This window comes from Anser brachyrhynchus, assembly GCF_964034855.1.
Source record: "Anser brachyrhynchus genome assembly, chromosome: 2".
NCBI classification, from domain to species: Eukaryota; Metazoa; Chordata; class Aves; order Anseriformes; family Anatidae; genus Anser; species Anser brachyrhynchus.
Genome location: NC_137695.1, coordinates 135318020 through 135338446, shown reverse-complemented (window position 1 = coordinate 135338446; position 20427 = coordinate 135318020). Strand labels below are relative to the sequence as shown.

The following is a 20427-nucleotide window of genomic DNA, read 5'->3' as shown; positions in this document are numbered from 1 at the left end:
TATTCTGCTGCATGAGAACATAGATTCCCTGTTTGTGGCCCCAGTTAAAGTAAATAATTCCATGGTTAACACTGTGAGGTACATCCCACTTCTGCGCAGTACAATTCAGGAAGACAGTATGAATATAATAAGGGTCTTTCTTCCACAGCTTACCACTTCCTAGGGCTGCCAATGCTAGCCTAGTCCTCAAGACCAGTTTCACGACTTCCAAACTTTTGGCTAGCTGCACTACATTACACCAACTGCCCCTGACTAATGGGGTCTTTTGGCAACAAAGCAGTCATCTCATGGGATGAAAAATAGGCGGAAGTTTCTTCTATAAACCTAAGGATATCCTTTTGTGAGAAAAAATCCCATGTGAGTCTTTAAGAAGAATTATTGTAAGTTTTCTGTTACTGAAACAGCTGAAAGCAGATATAAATGTACCAAGCATATTGCTGTATTTTTGCTTTATGTATAGCAAAGTTTTAGATTTCTCATTTACTCTTTCTCAGCTAGGATACTCTAAGGAATACTCTGTAAACCACCACAAATTTCCATACTACAAGTGAAATGGACTTGTTTAAGCTCTGGCACTATTTATATAATATCGAACACCAGAGTGATGTCTCAGAATCTTCCCTTCAGTGTAAATATGTCAGCACATTGCATAATGAATTTAATTTTCTTTCATGCCTATACATAGAGTTCTAAAAAAATCTGTTTGTAATGTGGGTGATTTTTTTTTGTTTTGTTTTTGTAAAATTGCTATATTAACCACGTTTTCTGTACAAACATATGAAAATGCATCAAGTTTCTGAATTATAGGAGTTTATGACAGTATATCAAATTATTGAATGTTTTTAACATGATTGTATGGCACTCAGCTGGGAGGCTGGGACTATAAATAAAGTAATAGTTTCAAGTCCTATATGTAGACACTTAATCAATCAAGCTGCAAAATAACAGTCTGGATTCCCACTCTACGGCTTAATAAATAGTACTCTCTATGGGCACATTCATTGAGTTTTATGGGTATTCTATTTTTTATGTTTATGTCTTTTATTTAAAAATTTAAATAACTCCAGGTGAAAGCCATGCAAACTTTGTTACATCTTGATCAATATCTGTCCAAAAAACAAATGGATGATCCTAATGTGCTAATAGTGTTGTTTTTGTTCTTCCACCTCCTGTTCCTGACACAACTTCCAAACTATCACCTTTCACTGGATAACTAAAAAATCTCATATAAAGATACATGATGGCTTTTTATCCTTTAGCATTATCCTTTAGCATAGTTCTCATTCACTGACAAAGCTGTGAATGCAAATGTAACATTCCTGCCAGAACAGGCTAAATCAGTGGTGCCCAGCCTGGAGCCTGTGGACCTACTTTGGTCTACCAGAATACCTCCTCTGGTCATAGCTTGCTCCTTGTTAATATTTTCCCCCAACTCTTTGCAACTCGTCCTCTGTTAAACAGCAAAATCTGCCTTGCCTGCATGAGCAAAGTGTGTGCTCCTTCCTCCACGTGGACGTGGAGGACAAATGACAAGGAACACTGCAGATAAGATGGAGGCACTTCTGGTGACAAAATCAGTTTGCTGGGGTCAAAAAGCAGTTACTCCTGACAAAAATATCCTGGACTTACAACATGGGCCTGGAAGAATACTCACATGATGAAACTTCTTCAATATCCAGTACAACATACCACATCATGAGAGCACCTTCCTATAGAAACATGTTTTCTTGAAGCAGGTTTCAAATTGATTTGCTGGCAAATAGTAAAATAAAATATAAAGAGAGGAAAAAAATTACCTTAAATGATTGATGAAGTACCTCAGCATGAGGAAGTAAAGGAGCAGTCCCAATTGATGTAATGTAAATATTTAAACTCACATGTACTAAATCTGTAACTTTTATTTTGACTACTTCATATAATTTCTGAGGCATACAAGGCCAGAAGTGTTTTTTTAAAGAACGGGTTAGACAACATTTGTTGGAAATTATTTACTAAATCAATTAACTTGGGGAAAAAAAAAAAAAAAAAAAGCTACCTTTTGGAGCACAAAGTGTCCAGGAGCAGTGTGCTCAATAGCTTGTTTTCTTTCTTTCTTTCTTTCTTTTTTTTTTTTTTTTTTTAAAAAAAAAAAAAAGTACAGTGATTGGTCTATCAAAAGACAACTGCCTTCCCTTACAGATCTTGCCTTTCTTATATCATCAGTCCACTGCAACTACTTCATCTCTGCTATAGGAATACTTTGTGATTCACTGACTAGTAAGTCTGAAAGGCAGACCATTTAGCCCAGCAGCTGGCAGTTTTTCAAGGGTGAGGTTGCTTTTTGGTCCCTTCAGATGATAAGAAAGTAGGCATGCTGGCAAGACTTGCAGGAGCCAGCCGATGCTGCCTCTCAGCTCTGTGGCTGCACTGGCTCTGCACGCAGGAAAGACTCCCAGTTCTGCCGGGCTCCTGCTGATCACCCCGTGGCCTCGCTTAGATGTTTGTCCAAAGATGTTTCAGCTCCATGCTCATCCAAAATCTGGCTGTGTGTTGTCTTTGCTTCCTGAGCTGTTGCTCCAAGGATCTGTACGATGACAGGATTAGCCATTTTAGGGGAGGCAGGCAGAGGGTGAGATCAAGGAATTCCATCCTTCATCCTCGTAGGGACAGTAGAAGAATCTCCACTAATGACCTAGATAAAATAATTTTATAGGTTGGAGTCTAATGTCAACACTGTAACTGAGGTGGGCCATTGTGTTACTCGTACAATTTTGTGGTCCTTTTCAGATCTGCTTCCTGCGATTATAAATACAGAACCCTGCAACCTTCAGGAGTGGCAGCAGATGATTCATGACAGCTCTGAGCACAAGGTTATGTGCTTTAAATGGAGAAATATAGGGGCAGCATAAAGTATGCAACTCTGAAAGACATCTCCATTCAGGCTTTTTCATTGTCTGTGGAAGCAAGCGTACTGAACAGAAATATACACGAGCTGAATCTGCTTGTAAGGAATATTTGATCTTAGTATAAAATCAGAAATTAATATTTTGTCTTCTTGGTATTCTACTGAACCTACCTTACCACTTCTCCCCAGTTTGCCTTACTGAAGGTAAGTATGCCCATCATCCTTCATGAGCAGGGATGCTGGGTTTTCTTGCCGTTATTATGGATATACACCCTGCCTGTGTTTACATCATGAGAAAAGAGCACACACAAAATCAAATCATATTCAGATACTGATAACAGGGAAAAAAAAAAAAAGGAAAAAGAAAAAAAAAAAACACAACAGATTATGCCATGGGTATTTATCTGCAGCTTCCCTGCTGTACAGTCTGCCAGGATTGTTTCATTCTGCTGTGGTGCTCAAAGACATCTGTCATTTTCTTAGGCTGATTTGTTGGATTACCCAGGTTATATCATTTGTGGTGGCATATTTTGCAAGTGAACATATTTGTGGTATGTTCCTCAAGACACGTTCTTCATTTTGAGATTTGGGTATTTTTTTTATTTAATCATCTTTTAACCTTTACAACTCCCACACACATTCTCGTTTTGTATACGCTGGTAAATTTCCCAGCAGAAGAATATAACTCCACCGGAGCATATTGTACTTTTAAATGCTGTAAAGAAAACAGAACCCTTTCTGCTCTGTGCTGTTGCTATCATTAGTAACGCCAGAGCAATAGCGAAGCGCGAAGCCTGCGTGCAGAGGCGAGGCTTCTGAGAAAACACCCATCCAAAATATGCCCTCCCTGCTTATTCAGGCCGCTCCATTCTTTCTAGCAACAGCTCAAAAGTCGAGCACAAATCATCCAAAAGTGTGTCGGAGCCTACAGGCACACGAAGAGCGGCCGGGTGAGTTGGCTGCCCTCATTTCTGCAAGCAGCAGGATGCGACTGTGCCAGAAGTCCCCGTGGGTGCCCAGGCTTGGAGATGCCGCCTGCAGGGTCAGTGCATGCCTCAGGCCTGCTGGAGGCCGCTGGCTCCCCATTTGGGGCTCTGCTGTCACCCCAAAGCCCCAAACGCTGCCTGGCAGAGGTGTCTCTACTTTGTGGAGAGGCAGAAAATGAAGCGTTTGCGGAAGCCCATTCACGTGGAGGAGATGAACAGCCAACACATCCCAGGGGTCTGGGAGTAACCGGCTAGTCAGAGTCTCCTCGAGCACACACTTCTGCCAGAAAACAGCCGGCTTCAGCCCCCCAGTTAAACTTCCTCCATGACCAAGGGGCTGCGAGAAGCGGGCCGAGGAGCCCCCAGGGCGTGCAGGGGCCGACGGAGGGCCACGGGCCGGGGGGAGGCGGCGCCCCGGGCCGTGAGGCGAGGCCGAGGGGGCGGCTCCGGAGGCTCCCCGCGCCCGGCTGGGGCACGCCCGGCCGGATCGGATGCGATGGGAGCGGGGCGGGCCGGGGGCGGAGCGGGGCGCTGCCTGCCGCCGAGCCCCGCGGCGGAGCGGAGCGGAGCGGGGCGCTGCCTGCCGCCGCCCCCGGAGCGCAGCCTCCTCCCCATCCGCTGCCTGAGCGGCGCCGGGGCTGCCACATCGGCACGGCCGCTCCGCCGGGCGCTTCCCGGAGCCGAGCGGGAGATGGGCGGCGCGGCCGAGGGGAGGCAGCGCGAAGGCAGCGGCGGCGGCGGCGGCGGCGGCGGCGGCCGAGAAGCAGCAGCCGAAGCGCGGCCCCTTCCCTCCCGCCCTCCCCGCTGCCGCTTCCCCGCCCCCGGCCGGCCCTCGGCCGGGCTCCGCCGCCCGCAGCGGGCCATGGCGGGGCGATGAGGGAGCGGCCGCCCCTGGCCGTGGGCTGCGCGGGGAGGCGGGGAGCGGCGGCAGGAGGAGGAGGAGGAGGAGGAGGAGGAGGAGGCGGCGACGGCTTCGTCCCGGCGGAGGCGGCGGGGGCCGGCGGGCTGCTGCTGGGGCCCTACGGCGAGCAGGGCGGGCTGGCGCCGGCCGAGCTGCTGCTGTGCCAGCTGCCCGAGGCGGGCGGCGGAGGGGCCGGGCTGGCCGAGGCCCGGGGCTGGCGCTGCTCCTGCTGCCTGCTGGGCACCTGCTGGTGCAAGAGCTGCCTCGGCGTGTGCGTGCTGGCCGCGCTCTGCTTCGCCTCGCTGGCCCTGGTGCGCCAGTACCTGCGGGACCTGCTGCTCTGGGCCGAGAGCCTGGACAGCCTGGCCGGAGTGCTGCTCTTCACCGCCGGCTTCATCGTCGTGTCCTTCCCCTGCGGCTGGGGCTACATCCTGCTCAACGTGGCCGCCGGCTACCTCTACGGCTTCGTGCTGGGCATGGGGCTGATGGTGCTCGGCGTCCTCGTCGGCACCTTGGTGGCCCACGTGGCCTGCAGGCGGCTGCTGGCCCGCTGGGCGCTGGCCAGGATCCAGGGCAGCACGACGCTCAGCGCCGTCGTCCGCGTCGTGGAGGGCGGCAGCGGCCTCAAGGTGGTGGCCCTGGCGCGGCTCACGCCCATCCCCTTCGGGCTGCAGAACGCCGTCTTCGCGGTGAGTCCCGCACGGGGCCGGCTGGAGGAAGCCGAGGAGCCTCGGTGTCCTTTAGCGGTGGTAAAACTGACCCCGGTGCCTCCTGCTAGCGTCGCCGCATGTCCCTGAGGAGGCACGCTGTCGAGGCACTTCGTTCGGTGGCACTGCCTGAGAGTTACGGTCTGCTCGCCACCTTTTGAGGCTTAAGCGTTGGGAGGATGCACCGAGATGCTTTGTAGCGAAATCTGTAGAAAGACTTGGCAGCTTGTGTCTTGTAAAGTGATCCGAGTGGGAGGAAAAGTTGTATTTTCAAGCAGCCTTGCCTAAGCTACTCCCTAACCTACTTAACGTAAATGTTTGCATTGCAAAGAAAGTAGTGGACAGATTAAAGTTCTTTCTTTACTTGATGCATGTAGTGTGCATCTAGCAAATCCATACATGGTGTTAAGTCCTTGCATGTGAAAGAGGCAGCGTATTTTGGGCAGAGCAGTATGATACGGACACAGAGCTGAAAAGGGGTTTGGTACATCAGTGAAAGTGAGTTCAAATGAGCCTGCCAAGGGGCTGGATTGCTTTTCTTTCCTGCTTCTAGATGAAGATAGATGCATACTGTATGAGTAATTTATTATTTAAAACTTGCAATCTTTCTGTCCTTTTTGATCATCTTAAAGGAGACAGTAAGGAAGGACACGGTGTATACCTTTTTGAGTTCATGCTGTTGATGAAGTGCCAATTTCAGACCTCAGCTCTTCCCAAATGCTTTGTCTAAAGAATCTGTTTCAGGCTGTAGTACGCCTCGGTTGTGTCTGCTAAATCGGAGAAATCAAAACAAAGCACACCAGATTGGGAAATATTTTTAATGTTTAACAGTAACTCCTATGTGCTTTAAGGAAAAGACCCTATAAACAAACAATTTGGTCTGCCACTTTCTTACGGCACACTTTCCTCATTTGCAGTCCTGATTTTGAAGCGCTTGCTTAATTTTGAAGAATCAGCTGGTTGAATTGAGGTTACTGAATGCCAAGTTTCTTATTTAAGCAGAACTTAAGCTAGTTCATCCACAGAATTTTCAGGGTTTACCCCGCACACCAAAGAAACCATTGCTGCGTATAAAATTAACAGCAGATGCGGGTGCTGGGGCATTAGTCTCAAGAGCTGTAGCCACTTACTTCATTTTAAGTAGATCCTTTAACCATTTCCTGGTTAGGAATGAGAAGAATCTCATTTCATTTATGTTTTATGTACTCATCTATGTTGTTAAGGGACTGAGGATGCTTTGACAGGCATGGCCAGTGGGATGAGAGCAGTGGGGAGCAGGGCAGGCAGCGCTGCCTGGGACCCTCCCAAGGCACAGGGTCCTGATGAAGCTTTTACACTGGGACCCTTTTAATAGTTGGGAGTTGTTGTGCCTCAGTTGTCCATAGCTCCTGGGTCTCACCTGAAGTAGTCAGCAGCGCTGCATCTGAAAAGACCAGAGAATTACCAAATTAAAATGATTTCCTTCCGGGCCTAACCATTCTGCTATGTCTGGAAACAATTCAGTGGAGTAGTCAGGCCAGTGTAATATTATAATGATGCTGTAAATCAGTATTTTGTGTTCTCGGAGCACTGTGAGCTAAGTAATTTTCTTACTGAGGTTTCGGTGTAAAAATAACAGATAGGAAATGAGATGAAACTAGATTATTGAGCAAGTCAAATAACTTGGATGTTGCCTGCTAAAATTAGTTTGGGGAGTTGCTTTTATTACTCCTGATTTATTACTTTACAGGGTAGTCAAATAATGCAGTGTTCAATTTTTAATTAAGAATGTTTAGCATGAACTGCTACATTACTGAAAAATAAGAATGTTGCACCAAATCTGGGATTCCAAAGCTGTTTCTCACTTTGAGTCAAGTTTAAGGTTTGTGTGAAATACAGAAGTCTACCAGCAAAGACTTAGCTGTGATTTCTTTGAAATCTGACTTATTTGCAAACTTAATGCACTACTTAAATTTAAAATGTAAGGGGATTTGGGGTATCCTAGCCATCCGTCTGTTCCCTGTGCTCACAACTTAAGCAATGAATTTGACAAGGTTTATTCTTATTATTAAAAAAAGAGTGAACTGAAGTCTTTAGAAAACCTAAATATCTTTTAATTTTCCAGCAGTCTAGTTTATGCTTGTTTTCTGTATTCGTGTTTATAAGTAAACTGGTGAGACTGAGCATACTTGAATGAAAGGGAAGGGAGGAAGTGACACATGAGGTCTGGGGACCAAGTGATAACCTCGAGGTGAGAGGGGTCATCTGCAGGGCTGGCACACGCCGTGTGCTGAGCGCTGTGGGCAGCTGCAATTGCGGCGAAATTTATGGGAAGAAGGAAGAGAGCTTCCTGGCATTTGACTAGTGATAGGATCGTATTTTTTGAAACGGTGTTGAGTAGAAAATTTCTTTTTAAGAAAAAGGAACTTCTTCTTAGTTTTTTTACCAGGCGGACACAAACTCCTTGAGGCCATTCTGCTCTTCTCTGGGAAAGCACTGAGTATTGGGAGCAGCAGAGTAATGTATTTACGTGCCTTTCTGGAAAACCTAGGGACTTGTAAAATGAAAGCATGTTCGTATATTTCTTTGAGTGGGTTTTGCTTATTTGTTGATCCTGTAACATGCCGCCAGGGTGGCCAGTGCTGTGCTGATAGCTCCTACTGAAGTGTTTGCCCACGCACAGCCCTCTCCCCTCTGCATCTCCGAATGTTTTGAAGGTAGGTCTGCACGGGGGCACGGTATGCAGGTTATCACCTCCTTCCAGCTAGTGGCTCCCTGGTGATAGGTATGTGCAAACTGATTATCTGTAGTACCTGGTGTAGCCTAGATCAAAATTCATTTTTTTTTTCTTTTCTGATAGGGATATTGTATAAAAGAAGTAAGCTGCCTAAACATTTTAGTGTCCAAGCGAATGCCTCTGGTTCCAGAAATATTTCACTAATATTTCGCAGTGAAGTGAGAGTTCAAAAAATGTTAAGTGCTTTGCAGGCACATGCAGCCTGCTTACTTTGCTTGTTGGAGAGCTGGTAGCTATTTTTCTGGTTGTTTTTATTCTGTACCTTTTTTTTATTTTTTTGGAGTAAGTGAAAAGCATCAGAATTGTCCATTGCTCTCAGCTGCTAAGCCTACCTGATCTGAAACATGTGGACTCATGAATTGAGGGGAGAGAAGTCTGCTGCAGTCCCCAGAGGCATGTGACCCCCTAACAGCATCCTGACACAAGCATTTGTTTTTTGACAGAAATGAACCAAAGGGGTCAGCTGCAAAGAAAGCAAGAAAGTTTTTATCAGACGCAGCCTGTCCAGGGCTCAGTGGGAGAGTTTCTGTTTAACACGATTGTTAACAGAGCAGTTAGTTTGTTCTTAAATTTATTTTAACATGTTGCTACAGCCTGTAACACAGATGTAGCCATGCTTGCTTTGTGATTTTGCTGTTATTTTTTTGCTGAAGTGAGCTCTCCCTAGAAACAGAGTCCTAGGAGCCTCTGTTTGGCGGTGTGGCCACACAGACTGCAGTTTGGCAGACCTCTAGAACAGGTACAGGTCTGCAGAAGGAAAGTGTAAGAAAATGTGTAAGTTTTACTGAAAATGTCTCATTTTTTTCAGGTGGGGACACCATCTGTTTCCTACCCTTTCAGGGGGAAGGGATACTGATGTAGATCTAAACCCCACAAACCAGGAGTTAAAAGGACACCTACAGACTCTTTCTTTCCTCTCATTATCTCTCCTTTTAGTGGGGTGCACAAATCACAGTCCAGCGTGTCTGTTGGCAGCCTCTCCTTCATTTGGAAGCAGTCTCTGTCGTGGCCCAGGGTGTCTGGATGCTTTAGGACAGATGTGCAAACACGCTCCTCTGCAGCTAGAGTGTCCTTAATACATATTCAGAAAAGAAAGAGGTGCCCAGGAGTGTTAAAACAATCTTTGGGAAGTTTCCCAGCTCCATTAGATCTAATGACAGTGTCCTACTTAGCAAATCTTGCCTCAGCATTAGTATATCAGAGACTTTTAATAGCAATTCTTTCATTCTCTTGGCAATAAGGGAAGTTTTGGTTATGCATCCCTATTACATGGCCCAGATTACTATGATTATTTTTTTTTTAACTGTTTTGAAAGCATCAGTCAAATATGAAGTTCTGACATGATTATGTAGCGCTTTTTCATTAGAAATCTAAATTAAACTTGTGTAGAGAAGGAGATTTATTATTTGTCTTGCTGATATATATTAAAGTCCATGGGAGCTGTAATTTACAGCGTGAAGATTGGAATTGGCTTACTGGATCTTATTCCCATGAATTATTCTTGATCTTCATGCTCCATTGCATTTTCCTCCTCCATTGCTCTTCCTTCTCCCTAAAACTTTCCACTCATAGTGCTTAGAGCTGTGAGAATCCAGCATTGTGACTTTTATAGTAATCAAAGGTTATTTTAAGAATAGTATGATGAAATAAATAACTCCGCTGCTATTCTCTTGTCTTCATCATTGTACAGAACTGTCAAGGTCAATAATTTCCATGTAGACTCCCAGTGTTAGGAGCTGTTCTTAATTAGAACTTGTTTTATTATTATTTGATCAACTGAATAGTCTAGAAAACTCATTAGACTGCTTGTTTCAAAATCGCCTTTTCTATAGTCATTTTATTTTTAACCCATTGTTTCATTCCGTTTTCATTTTCTTGCATAAATATATATTTGACTCTTGGATCTTGATTTTAATATTTCTCAATGGCTGCTGGTGCTGTGTAAGTTGTCCCATGTAAACTGTCCACGTATGGACTACAAACAGAAATTTCTCAGCAAAGAGACGACGACGATATCTTGAAGTGTTACTCCTGTGTTTTTTTTTTCCCAGGAAAAACTAACAAAAGCTATAGTCATATTTACTGTTTTGTTCACTAATTGAAGTTTGATATACAATAACCTTTGGTAGAGAATCTTCATGATGTCTATTTATATGTCTATAGACACTTATATATATACATATATATTTTAATGAGCTATATAACTTCCATTGCAGAGGCAAATTGTATCTGCCATTCTGTTTACCTCGATCTTCTTTAGTACAGTGACATTTTGAACAATTACCTCTTTTATTAGTTGCCATACCTGTAAAACCCATAGAAAATAGATAATATACATCAATTTTTGCTTTGGACTTTCACTTTTGGTAAAGTACTTTCTTCACAGTCTCATAAATTATAGGGCTCTGTTCACCATGAAGAAATAAACGTCTTAAGTGAACGGTGTAATTGCATCCTTACTTACGACTTTTGCACAGAGATGTTGTTTAATGTACGATGAAATTAAATAAAATGTAGTAACTTTAAAAAAGCCAGATGGAAACTAGCCACATATTGTTTTATTGTATTCTCTGACAGTAAAAAGTTTGTTTTTATTTTTTGGCACAGATGTTTCTGGGAGAGGCAGTCTAATGGGTTACACATGTAGGTTGTGCTGTGGCTTCTTACATTTTTTTTTTTTAATAGGTTACAGATTTGTCACTACCCAGCTACTTGATGGCTTCTTCAGTTGGGCTGCTTCCTACTCAGCTCCTGAACTCGTACTTGGGCACTACCTTGCGTACCATGGAGGACGTGATTGCAGAACAAAGTGTTAGTGGCTATTTTATATTCAGTTTACAGGTAAGTTAATACGAGGGGTTTCATAGAGTTTGGTAGCAGTAATGTCACTCTGTGTCCACTTTCGTAAGCGATTACTCTTGGAAACAGTCATCTACTTGTGTTTGGGAACATTTCTTTATCCCTTTTATTTCTTGCTCATCAGCCGTACCGGTGGGATTTGAGATAGGATTTTGCTTTTGGAGATAGTAGGCAAGCTTCGTACCTATAGCATTGTCTCTTCAAGTCACTGAATCTTCACTTTGAAGACCGTGCTCTTAGGAACGTCTATGAGATGTAGAGATTCTGCACTGCTGGTTTCTCTTTGAGATTGTAGAGCCTCTAGCATAAAAGAGCTGGGCTATAGGATGTGTGGGGCAGCTGCTTGTCTCAAGTATTAGGAGCTGCTCTCTGTTGGCATAACAACTCCCTAGTCTGCGGCAGCTGACCTCCTGCAGTCTGAGAGCCGAGCTGTGGTGTATGGTATTGAAAAGTAGGAGGTGTTTGAGAAGTGTTTAATTTATAACTTTGGTATTTTCAGTAGATTGCGTAAAACTGAGATGACACTCATTTTTCACGGGCCTAATGACTGCTTGATAACCCAGACGGACAGGTTTCCAATGTTCTGCTTTCTTTTGGTTTTGTTTTCTTCTGTTAAACTTTAATTCTGTCATACCTCGTGTGATACAAAGCAGAACTTGCTCAGTGTTCTCTTTTTCTATTTCTCCCACAATTTTGCACTGTTAATTTTTCTTCTGGTGCCCTCTGTGGTAATCTCCTGCCGAATTTTAGACTTGTCAAACCACCCCTACACAAAAGTCTATGTGCTTAGGGTGCTTTGACCCAGAACCTGTGCCATGTTCACCATTAACACCACACGCTTTCAGTTTTGCGTAGGTCTTTAGGATGAAAGGTACTGTGGAAATACCATATTACTAATGCTTACATTGAAATATCCTAATTTTGCAAGGAGGTAAATTCATCAGCAGTGCACAGTACCTTTTGATGAGCTTAGCTGATGAAATAATTAGTCAGTAAATCTTGGGGATAAGCCTTAAGTTGGAGACAATTGTAAACATAAAGGTAATGAACATATCAGAATGAGATTATATATTAAAACCTCATCTGACATTGTTGGCACTTCCAGGTTGTGTTAGACCAGCAGTTACCATGGTTTGCTGACTTGCAGTTCATGCTGCAGTCATTTATCTTCCTTCTTTTATGATCGCAAGGCTGATGTTTAACAATGCTAAGATAAAAAGCTAACTCTACAACCATTTTAACCCATCACCCTCCTGAAACTTGTATGTTCTTAAATGGAACTTAGGAATGGAACACATTTATGTGTTGTTTTGTGTTATTTATATGTCGTTATCTTAAACGGAACACACTTATAGGCTTAATAGAAAGGTTTGAGTATTAAAAATGCATTTGCAATTGTGAGGTAAATAACTTCAATATATCAAATTGAAAATAAGTGGTTACTTGATCCATTTTCATTTTAGTCATGAAATGTTATTTCAGGAGTTAGTAGTTTTTAGTGGTTGTTCCTGTGTCGTCCCCCCCTTAAAGTTTTTTTTATAATGACATTGACTCTTCTTCATGGTTATATGGGTTGCCAGTGTAGTGTAACTTGCTCAGGTAAGTGCGAGTTGAATGTTTGAACAGAAGTGCTCACCACCTTGAGAGCAGTTCTTAAGAGCTGACTGGGTAAGGCAAGGGGAGCCCATTAGTGGAGGAATTACTGATGTTCTCCCATTTTTTTCTCAGGCATCTGCCTAGTGCTTTGCCTCGCTGTGTGGCTTTGATGGGACTTCGGTTTAGTAAACAGCTGTAAAATCCTTCACATTTCGTGGTTGTCTGTGTGTGTATTTTTAAATTATTCGTCTAGGGAACTGAGGCTATTGATAGTAATATCTCAAACCAGTCAAGGTTAAATATTTGGGTAAGCCCTTAGAATAGGGTTTTTCCTATTAATTCAGAATATGGTATCCATAGTCTCTTTTTGACTTTTTAGTTGGCAATCTTTTGAATCCTGTAACTTGAATTAGTGAAGGGATTTTTTTTTTTTTTTTTACCACAAGCAAGGAGCAGGCTGCCCGGAGAGGTGATCAAGTCTTCATCCTTGGAAGTTTTCAATACCCGACTGGACAAAAGTCCTGACCAACCTGGTCTGATCTCACAGCTCTGAGCAGCAGGTTGGGCTGGAGATTCCTATACACCTTCCTGGTGCAATTATACTATGGCCATACTTGTCAGTCCTTTTACTCTATAATATTCTAGCAACTTTGATGCCAAGCTGATAGGTGTTTTAAGTGGTCTTTAATGTCATGGAAAACATAGCCCTACCAATTAATGAAGTTCAGATTTTGGACTCCAGACCTTTGCTTATGTTTATTTACAACAGAACATAAAGTTATGTTTTGTTTTCTTTTTTAAAGAAAGTTACGGATTTCAGCTAGTTTTATAAAACATTTTTTAAAAAGTCATAAGATTTTACTTCTTTTAAAGGGACTGTCATTATGAGACAGCTTGATTTTATTTGAAAATTTATATTTTTATAAGGAGGATTTTCAGATTTTTCAGAAGACTGTAACCAGTGTTTTATCGAAACCAAAGGCTGACTCTCAGAAGTGTAGTCCGTGGTAATGTCATTAAACAAGTGATTTCTAAGCAAAAGTTGTCTCAGTTTATTCCTGATGATTTCTATGGTGAAAGTTTAAAAAATTCTAATACGATACTGAGCAAAAAAAATGTAAACTAAAATTCTTACTTTTGGATAATATTTCCTCCTAAAACAAAAAAATGAACATCCCTCCCACCCCAGAGCCCATCCTCTAGAAAGCAAGTACAACCCGTACAGGTAAGTTGTTCAGAAACTGTGGTTCTGTCCTACTTTGTCCTGATATCTGAGAAGCAGCACTGCTGCTTTTTGCAATCTTCTGTGCTGGCGGGGCAAGGGCAAGAAGTTTTACTTCCTTTTCTCTGCATCATCCTGCCTCTGCTGTTTGGCAAGTTCCAGATAACCATTAAAATTTTAACCTATCTTTCACATGGTATGCGGAAAGCAGTTTTGCTTTCTAGTGGTACACTGTGCCATTTTTTTTGTGGAGTTAGTTTTGCCAAGAGATACGGTGAGGGGTTTGCTTTCTAACAGGTATGTGGGGGACAATGGAAACAAACAACCTCTATCTTAAAATCAAATTAACACAAGTTCTATGTATTGTCTGTGTTTTGGTATGCTAGTAGCAGCATACGTTGAGTTAGAACCCCTTGTTGGTTAAGTTCATCTGCCTTTCAGTGTATGAAGTATTAAGTCAGTAGATGCCTCCATGAATCTTTACATTGATGACTTTGTTTTGTTCTAAACAGTTGTTCTATATTCATGCTTACAGTTTATATAGCCTATATCACTCCTTTGTTTTATTTGCAGATTGTTATCAGCATAGGACTTATGTTTTACGTTGTTCACCGAGCTCAAGTGGAACTGAACGCGGCTATTGTAGCGTGTGAGATGGAAATGAAGACATCTCTTGTTAAAGACTGTCAACCGAGCATCGGTGGTTCAACTACATACTGCAACAAAAGGACAGTGGCGTTCTCTGGGGGAGGTGTCAATATTGTGTGATTTTAAGTATTAATAAAGTAAGGTTTTGTGAACCTAAGCTGTTGCCTAGAAATACCTATGGACAATTCAACTAGCTTTGAAAAAAAAATATTCAAATGGTTACAGGTTGTACTATGGCACAAACCAACTGACCAGATCTTGAATTGCACGTGGAGTGACTTCTAGCAAAAAACAGAAGATGGTGAAGTAACTTAAGATGTAAATGCAAGTCTGGCTGCACCTTTGGTCATTTATTATGCCTATCATGGCCTGTAGTCTGCACTTTAGTTTTTTTTGTTTATTTTCTTTGCTTCTATAAACTGAGAAATGCTTCTATAAACTGAGAAAAGTAGCACAGAGGTAAATATTTTTCTGCTTAGCATTATTTATAAGGCTGAATAATTATATGCAGTAGAACTTTATTACTGATAAAGATGAATGAGAAAGTACGCAATTCAATGTACGTTATCCTTGAATGTGCTTTTGCTTCCAGACCTTGGAGTGTATTATTTTGCTAATGATGGGACCAGTTGGCTTTTCCTTCATTTCTGACTGGGGGGGCAGGGGAAAGAGAGAACCCTATATAAAATTTTGGTTGAATGTATTTTTGTAAGTCATTGAAAATGTTGCAGAGCCATGCATATGTATTCACACAAGCTTAAATCCTACATTGTGGGACTGAAGTGCTCTTAAATAACATTTTAAGTTACACTGTGTAATATGCAAAGGAAAAGGGAAAACGCAGAAGTTATAATAGATTGCAGTGACTAGCACTATTTGAAGGAAACTTCATGAATTAGCTAACTGTTGAATTGGTTTTACCACCTTGGTGATTGTAACAAAGGGCTGTTCCATGTTAATCCTATTTATAAATATTTTTGATGTTTTTCAGCTCACATACCTGCATGTAATAAGGCTTCCAGAATAGGGAGCTAAATCTATCCTTCAAACAAAAATTATGAGATATAACACTACTAATCTTACATGAAGGTGGCCTTTATTTTATAAGTAAATCCCTCCCTCCCTTTAAAAAGCTTTAAAAATTCAGTTGGTATGTTTTTTTCTAAAAGTTTTACTTTTTTTTTTTTAAAGATGCAATCTATTATATATTTCATCACAGTGAAGAAACGAAAACTAGAGGTTTTCTTTGGAAAAATAAATAATCCAGTAATGGAGGAGGACAGTAATGTCTCTGAGACTCAGGAATTCTGACTCCATTTTTGCAAGACAACACTGTATTGGATAATGCTCCTTTTATGCGTGCTATGGACTGTTTTTCACTGCATTTGAACAGACTGGATAACCTGATAATAATTTCTGTGTGTGTGTATGCATGTATGTCTGTATGGGCAAAAGCAAAACAATAATGCCTGAAGGTGACATGTTGTGTGTGTGAGTTTCCTGTAGATATACACACCAATGTTCAATTGCTCAAACACACACAAGTCATCTGACACAACAATAATGTATTACTTATTTTGTAGTTATTTTTGTGTAAGTTTTTGAGGATGCTTTCAGTCTTTGTGTTATTTTCTAACAAAACATGACTGTGCCTCCTTTTTGTAAGGCTGTTTGTAGGGTCCAAGCATTTTCGTCTTGTTGAGAATAGCAAGAGAACAGCATGTCTTCAAGGTAGATGGGAAGCAGAGATTTTATAACCTGTGGCAGTCTTATTGTGAGGACGTACAGTACGTGGATAACTTGACAGCTAAGCATTCCTTGGTAGTAAAATTCAATTTTGTTATTTAAATGTGTATCCTTTGCAGACGACTGTTCTTGGGTCTTGTGACCTTAGGAACTAAACTGGTTAAATAACAAAGTTCAGATTGTCTCCCTTTTTGTTTGTTTTTTAAAAAGACAATCTGTATATACCTGGAAGTGTTCATTTACACATCTCTGCCTCTGACAGCTCCTGTGTGAAAACAAGAGAGCCAGATAACTTTTGATGGCGTTATTTGTCATCACAGTATGATTGAGCCCTTTCTTAACTAAACTTTTTAAAAGTGTTTTATTCCTTGGAGTTGAACAATCCTTGAATAAATGAACTGATCTGAATTTTGCTCCATCTTGCTAAATCAGCGGTAGTGTTATGAAGAGGTTTTCTCTTTCCGTTTTTTTAACTAACTTAAGGTTGTGTTGACTATTCAAGAACATTTCCCAAATATGTATTTTGAAGTGCTTTTATTTCCATGACACTTTGTAACCAGAGTAACTTCACTATGTGAACACTTTTGTAGTATGGAACTAGTTCTTAAGACTTTTGCATTTTGCTTGATACTTGTAATATTTGTGTACAAGTTAATGGGAAATGTGCATTAAAAGGAACTTTTCTGTACCATGCCAATCATAATTTTATACAATAAATTCACTCCAATTTCTTTAAAGAGATATGTATTAAATGTCTAGGTTGCTACAAAGCTGTAGTTGGAAATAAGGTGCAATGAAGTGTCGTCTCTATATGTGCACACAAAGATACTTGTCTACCTTGAAGAAGTAACAAGTTAGGATTTTAGAATGAACTCCATGGGTGGTGAGTTACTGATGAGGGAAGGGCATTTTTAAAATTATTATTAAAGAAATAATTGCTTAATTCTGTTAAATACTTCAAAGATTTTGATATCTGTAGCTGCCTTTTTCGATTCAAGAATAAGAGTACCCATGTGCTCATGAGAAGTGTGCCAATGAACTGAAAGACTGATATTTTTAAATGTAAGAGTGATGTGATGAGTCCTACAATTAAAGATGGTATGAACAATTTAAATAATATGTGACAAGTCACATTCACAAATGCTTTTGTAGCTGCAGTGGTGGCGAAATTTCTGCTTTTTATACGCAAAACATACCCAAATTACAAGTCACGTAGAAGACAGAATTTCTGCTGCATGGCACCAGTTTTACTTCCTCCTTCTTGTGGGAAGAGCAACTGTGTAATAAATCTACCAAAATCTAACTTTATACTAAGTGTCTGAGAGGAAATTTTTTTTTTTTTTTTGGTCCAACAGCTTTATATCCTATTTTTATGCTGTTTCTTTTTTTTAGCAAAACTTCAGCTGGCATTGAGAGGTAAAATTTGAGGAACAGAGAAACTGCTGTTCCATGCTGTGTGGAACATATCAGTTGCTTTGTGTCCATTTTCATCATTCTGTCCGAGGCTGGTAGGATTTGGATTTTGACTGACCAAGGTAATTGGAGTAATCAGTGGCCTTGCAAATAACCTAGGATATGATGCATAAGAAGAAATACTATAAATGCGCTCCATTTGCTCTGAGGTCATTCTTAATGACAGAAGCAAATAGCTGAAGTAGCTCTGTGACAGACTTCCTCATTATGATAAATTCAAAATTGGTACCAGTCCCATCCACACAATAAGAAAACGGTTTGAACTGGAGAAATAAGAAATGGAGTGCAGAGTGGAAGCTGATACAAATTTTACACCTGATGGAGAATGCATGGTTGCTGCAGAAAGCAACCTGTCCCTGGCCTCTCGTGTCCCACAGAATTAGTGATGTGCCTGACAGCATGGGATAGGTCTACAGCCTCTTTTCATGGATATTGACACTAGTGGTGTGCTATTCTGCTGGACTGATTGATTTTTAATTTATGTTAATTTGTTTGTGATAAGTAGGAATAACTGAGTCTACAGTTCCTGTCCTTCTGTCCCTTTCCTCCTTCTGTAAGTTATTCTGTATTGCTAAATTTAAAACTGTATTTTAATCAAGTATTATATTCATTAATGCAAGATAAGTCCTTCTGGCTGGCCATGTGACTAATGTGTAATTGGTTGTGTCTGGACTCTTGATTAATTTGGAAAATGATCAGGGTGAGATTAGCTGCTGTGAGCATGCAAGGTCTTTCTTCTAATTATTTAGATAACATTGTGAGAAAAAAAATAGCAGAATAGGTTTATGGCAGTGTTTTGTTTGTTTTGCTTTAGGGGGAAAAATAGCAGGAAAAGGGTTTGATCTGTTCTAACCTTGGGACGTGAATATTGGGTGTCAGTTTGGTGGATACAAGGAAATTTTTGAGATGTAGCACAAGGAAGCTTGGGCAGCTCAGGGTAAGCAGGTGCCTGACTTGGCGAAGAGGATGATGCAAAGCCTGTATCTTCAGGCCAGAATGGCAAGTCTTGTTTCTTTTTCCTTTGACATTTCAATTACATTTCTCCTATTGGAGCAGTTTAGTTCGTCTCAGTAACAGAGGACTATGAGCTGAGGTGCAAACATGTACGTACTAAGTGATGTCCAGGCATCTGGCCCAAGGGGGAGCTTCGTAAGGCAGAAGCCTCAGCTCTGCCTGCAGAAGGAAGGTTTCTCTCTGCTCCCAGTGAGCTGTAGCTCTTTCTCTTAAAGGTTGTGGGTGGGAGGAAGGCAGGGAAGGCCTGCGGTGATGGACTATTCTAATAGCAAATTTTTGCTTGCTGCCTTAGAAATTTGATTGCAAGTATTCTCTGTTAAATGCGAGAAGTAGTAGGCGGTGAGGGAGTAGACTAATGATTTCTCTTTGACTCTGATTTTTGTGAGGGAGTAACAATTTGCTTCGGTAACAATTTGTTTCAGTACTAGATGAAACACCCAGGTGGTAGAGGGGTGGGATTTTGTTGTGGTGGTGGTTTGTTGATTTTTTTGTTTTTTTTTTTGTTTTTCTTTGCGTTACTAGTGGAAGCAAACGATGCTGAAATGGCAGTGACAGGAAGTTAGCAACGATCGCTTTGATCCTCGGCATATTATGACTTTCAGATGTCTTTCACAGCTACTGGAAACAGTTTGTCAGAGGCAGCTAGGTGGCCTCTTAAGTATGAGCCTCTCCGCTCCAGAAGAGCTGCTGACCGCATACCTCTGATGCTAGGATCTGGTTTTGTCACCTCAGCCAGCAAAGTCCAAGCCAGCAGCCTAGCTGGCTCCGTGGATAGCTCTCATCAGAAAGGCAGAGAAACATTTGTTGCTGCCCCTCTGGTACCTTATGAGGGGGAAGTACATGGCGGTTGGTTCGCCTGCCCGAATTCCTAAGGCTTCCTTTTGGCATTGCTCAGCTTCGCATAGAGCTCAGGTGGAGCTGGTGGAGGAAGCCAGAGGGGCAGGGACTGCTGAGGAGAAGGCAGGTTGCTTTCTCAAAAACAAACACACACAAAGCCAAAAAGCCCACAACCCATCTCCACCCTACCTCCTACCCCCCTCAGGAATCATAAAACTCACCCCGCTCTGTCAGTAAATGGATATCCTGAGAGCAGGGTGCTCCCGCTGTGGAGCTGCTGGGGTGCGGTGTTGTGGTAGGCCTAAAGGGACCTGTCCTTGCAGCTGGTGCTGTGAACGGATTGGAAATCAGTGATTCAACACAACTTAGCACTGCACTGAGTTCTAGGGTTTGAGGACCCTGGGGACGATACCACAGCCACGCGTGCAGCCCCAGCAACACAGAGAGCAGTGCTTCACAAGCGGAGCTGCTGCCTTTTGTGGGAAGGCTGCAGCAGTTCCGACACGATGTGGATCTCACTCTGGTTTGGGTAAGAGCACAGTTATTTGGTGTTTCAGCACAGTGACTTGAACTCTGAGTTTCACGGGGTTTCTTTTCACCACGACTGAAGGAAGCACCCCCGTGCCTCGCTGCAGTGGTTTACCAGATATGTGGTTACCATTTAGTTTGCAGTCAAACAGAAGACTCAGCTACGTGTACGTGCTGGCCCAGCATTAAACAGGTCTTTTCCTGTGGCTGGCTTCTTTCAGCTGAGGAATCTCTGTTTTTTCCGGCTACA

General features: G+C 42.1%; 1 protein-coding gene across 1 annotated transcript; it reads left to right on the top strand.

Annotated features, from left to right (window-relative positions):
* The first annotated feature begins 3260 nt into the window (after nt 1-3260).
* Nucleotides 3261-17062, top strand: TMEM64 (transmembrane protein 64). Its single transcript, XM_080580746.1, is given in 5 exon segments — nt 3261-4576; nt 4578-4796; nt 4798-5460; nt 10940-11095; nt 14505-17062. Coding segments are annotated over 5 exon segments (1614 nt in total). The 5' UTR covers nt 3261-4195; the 3' UTR covers nt 14700-17062.
* The last annotated feature ends 3365 nt before the right edge of the window (nt 17063-20427 follow it).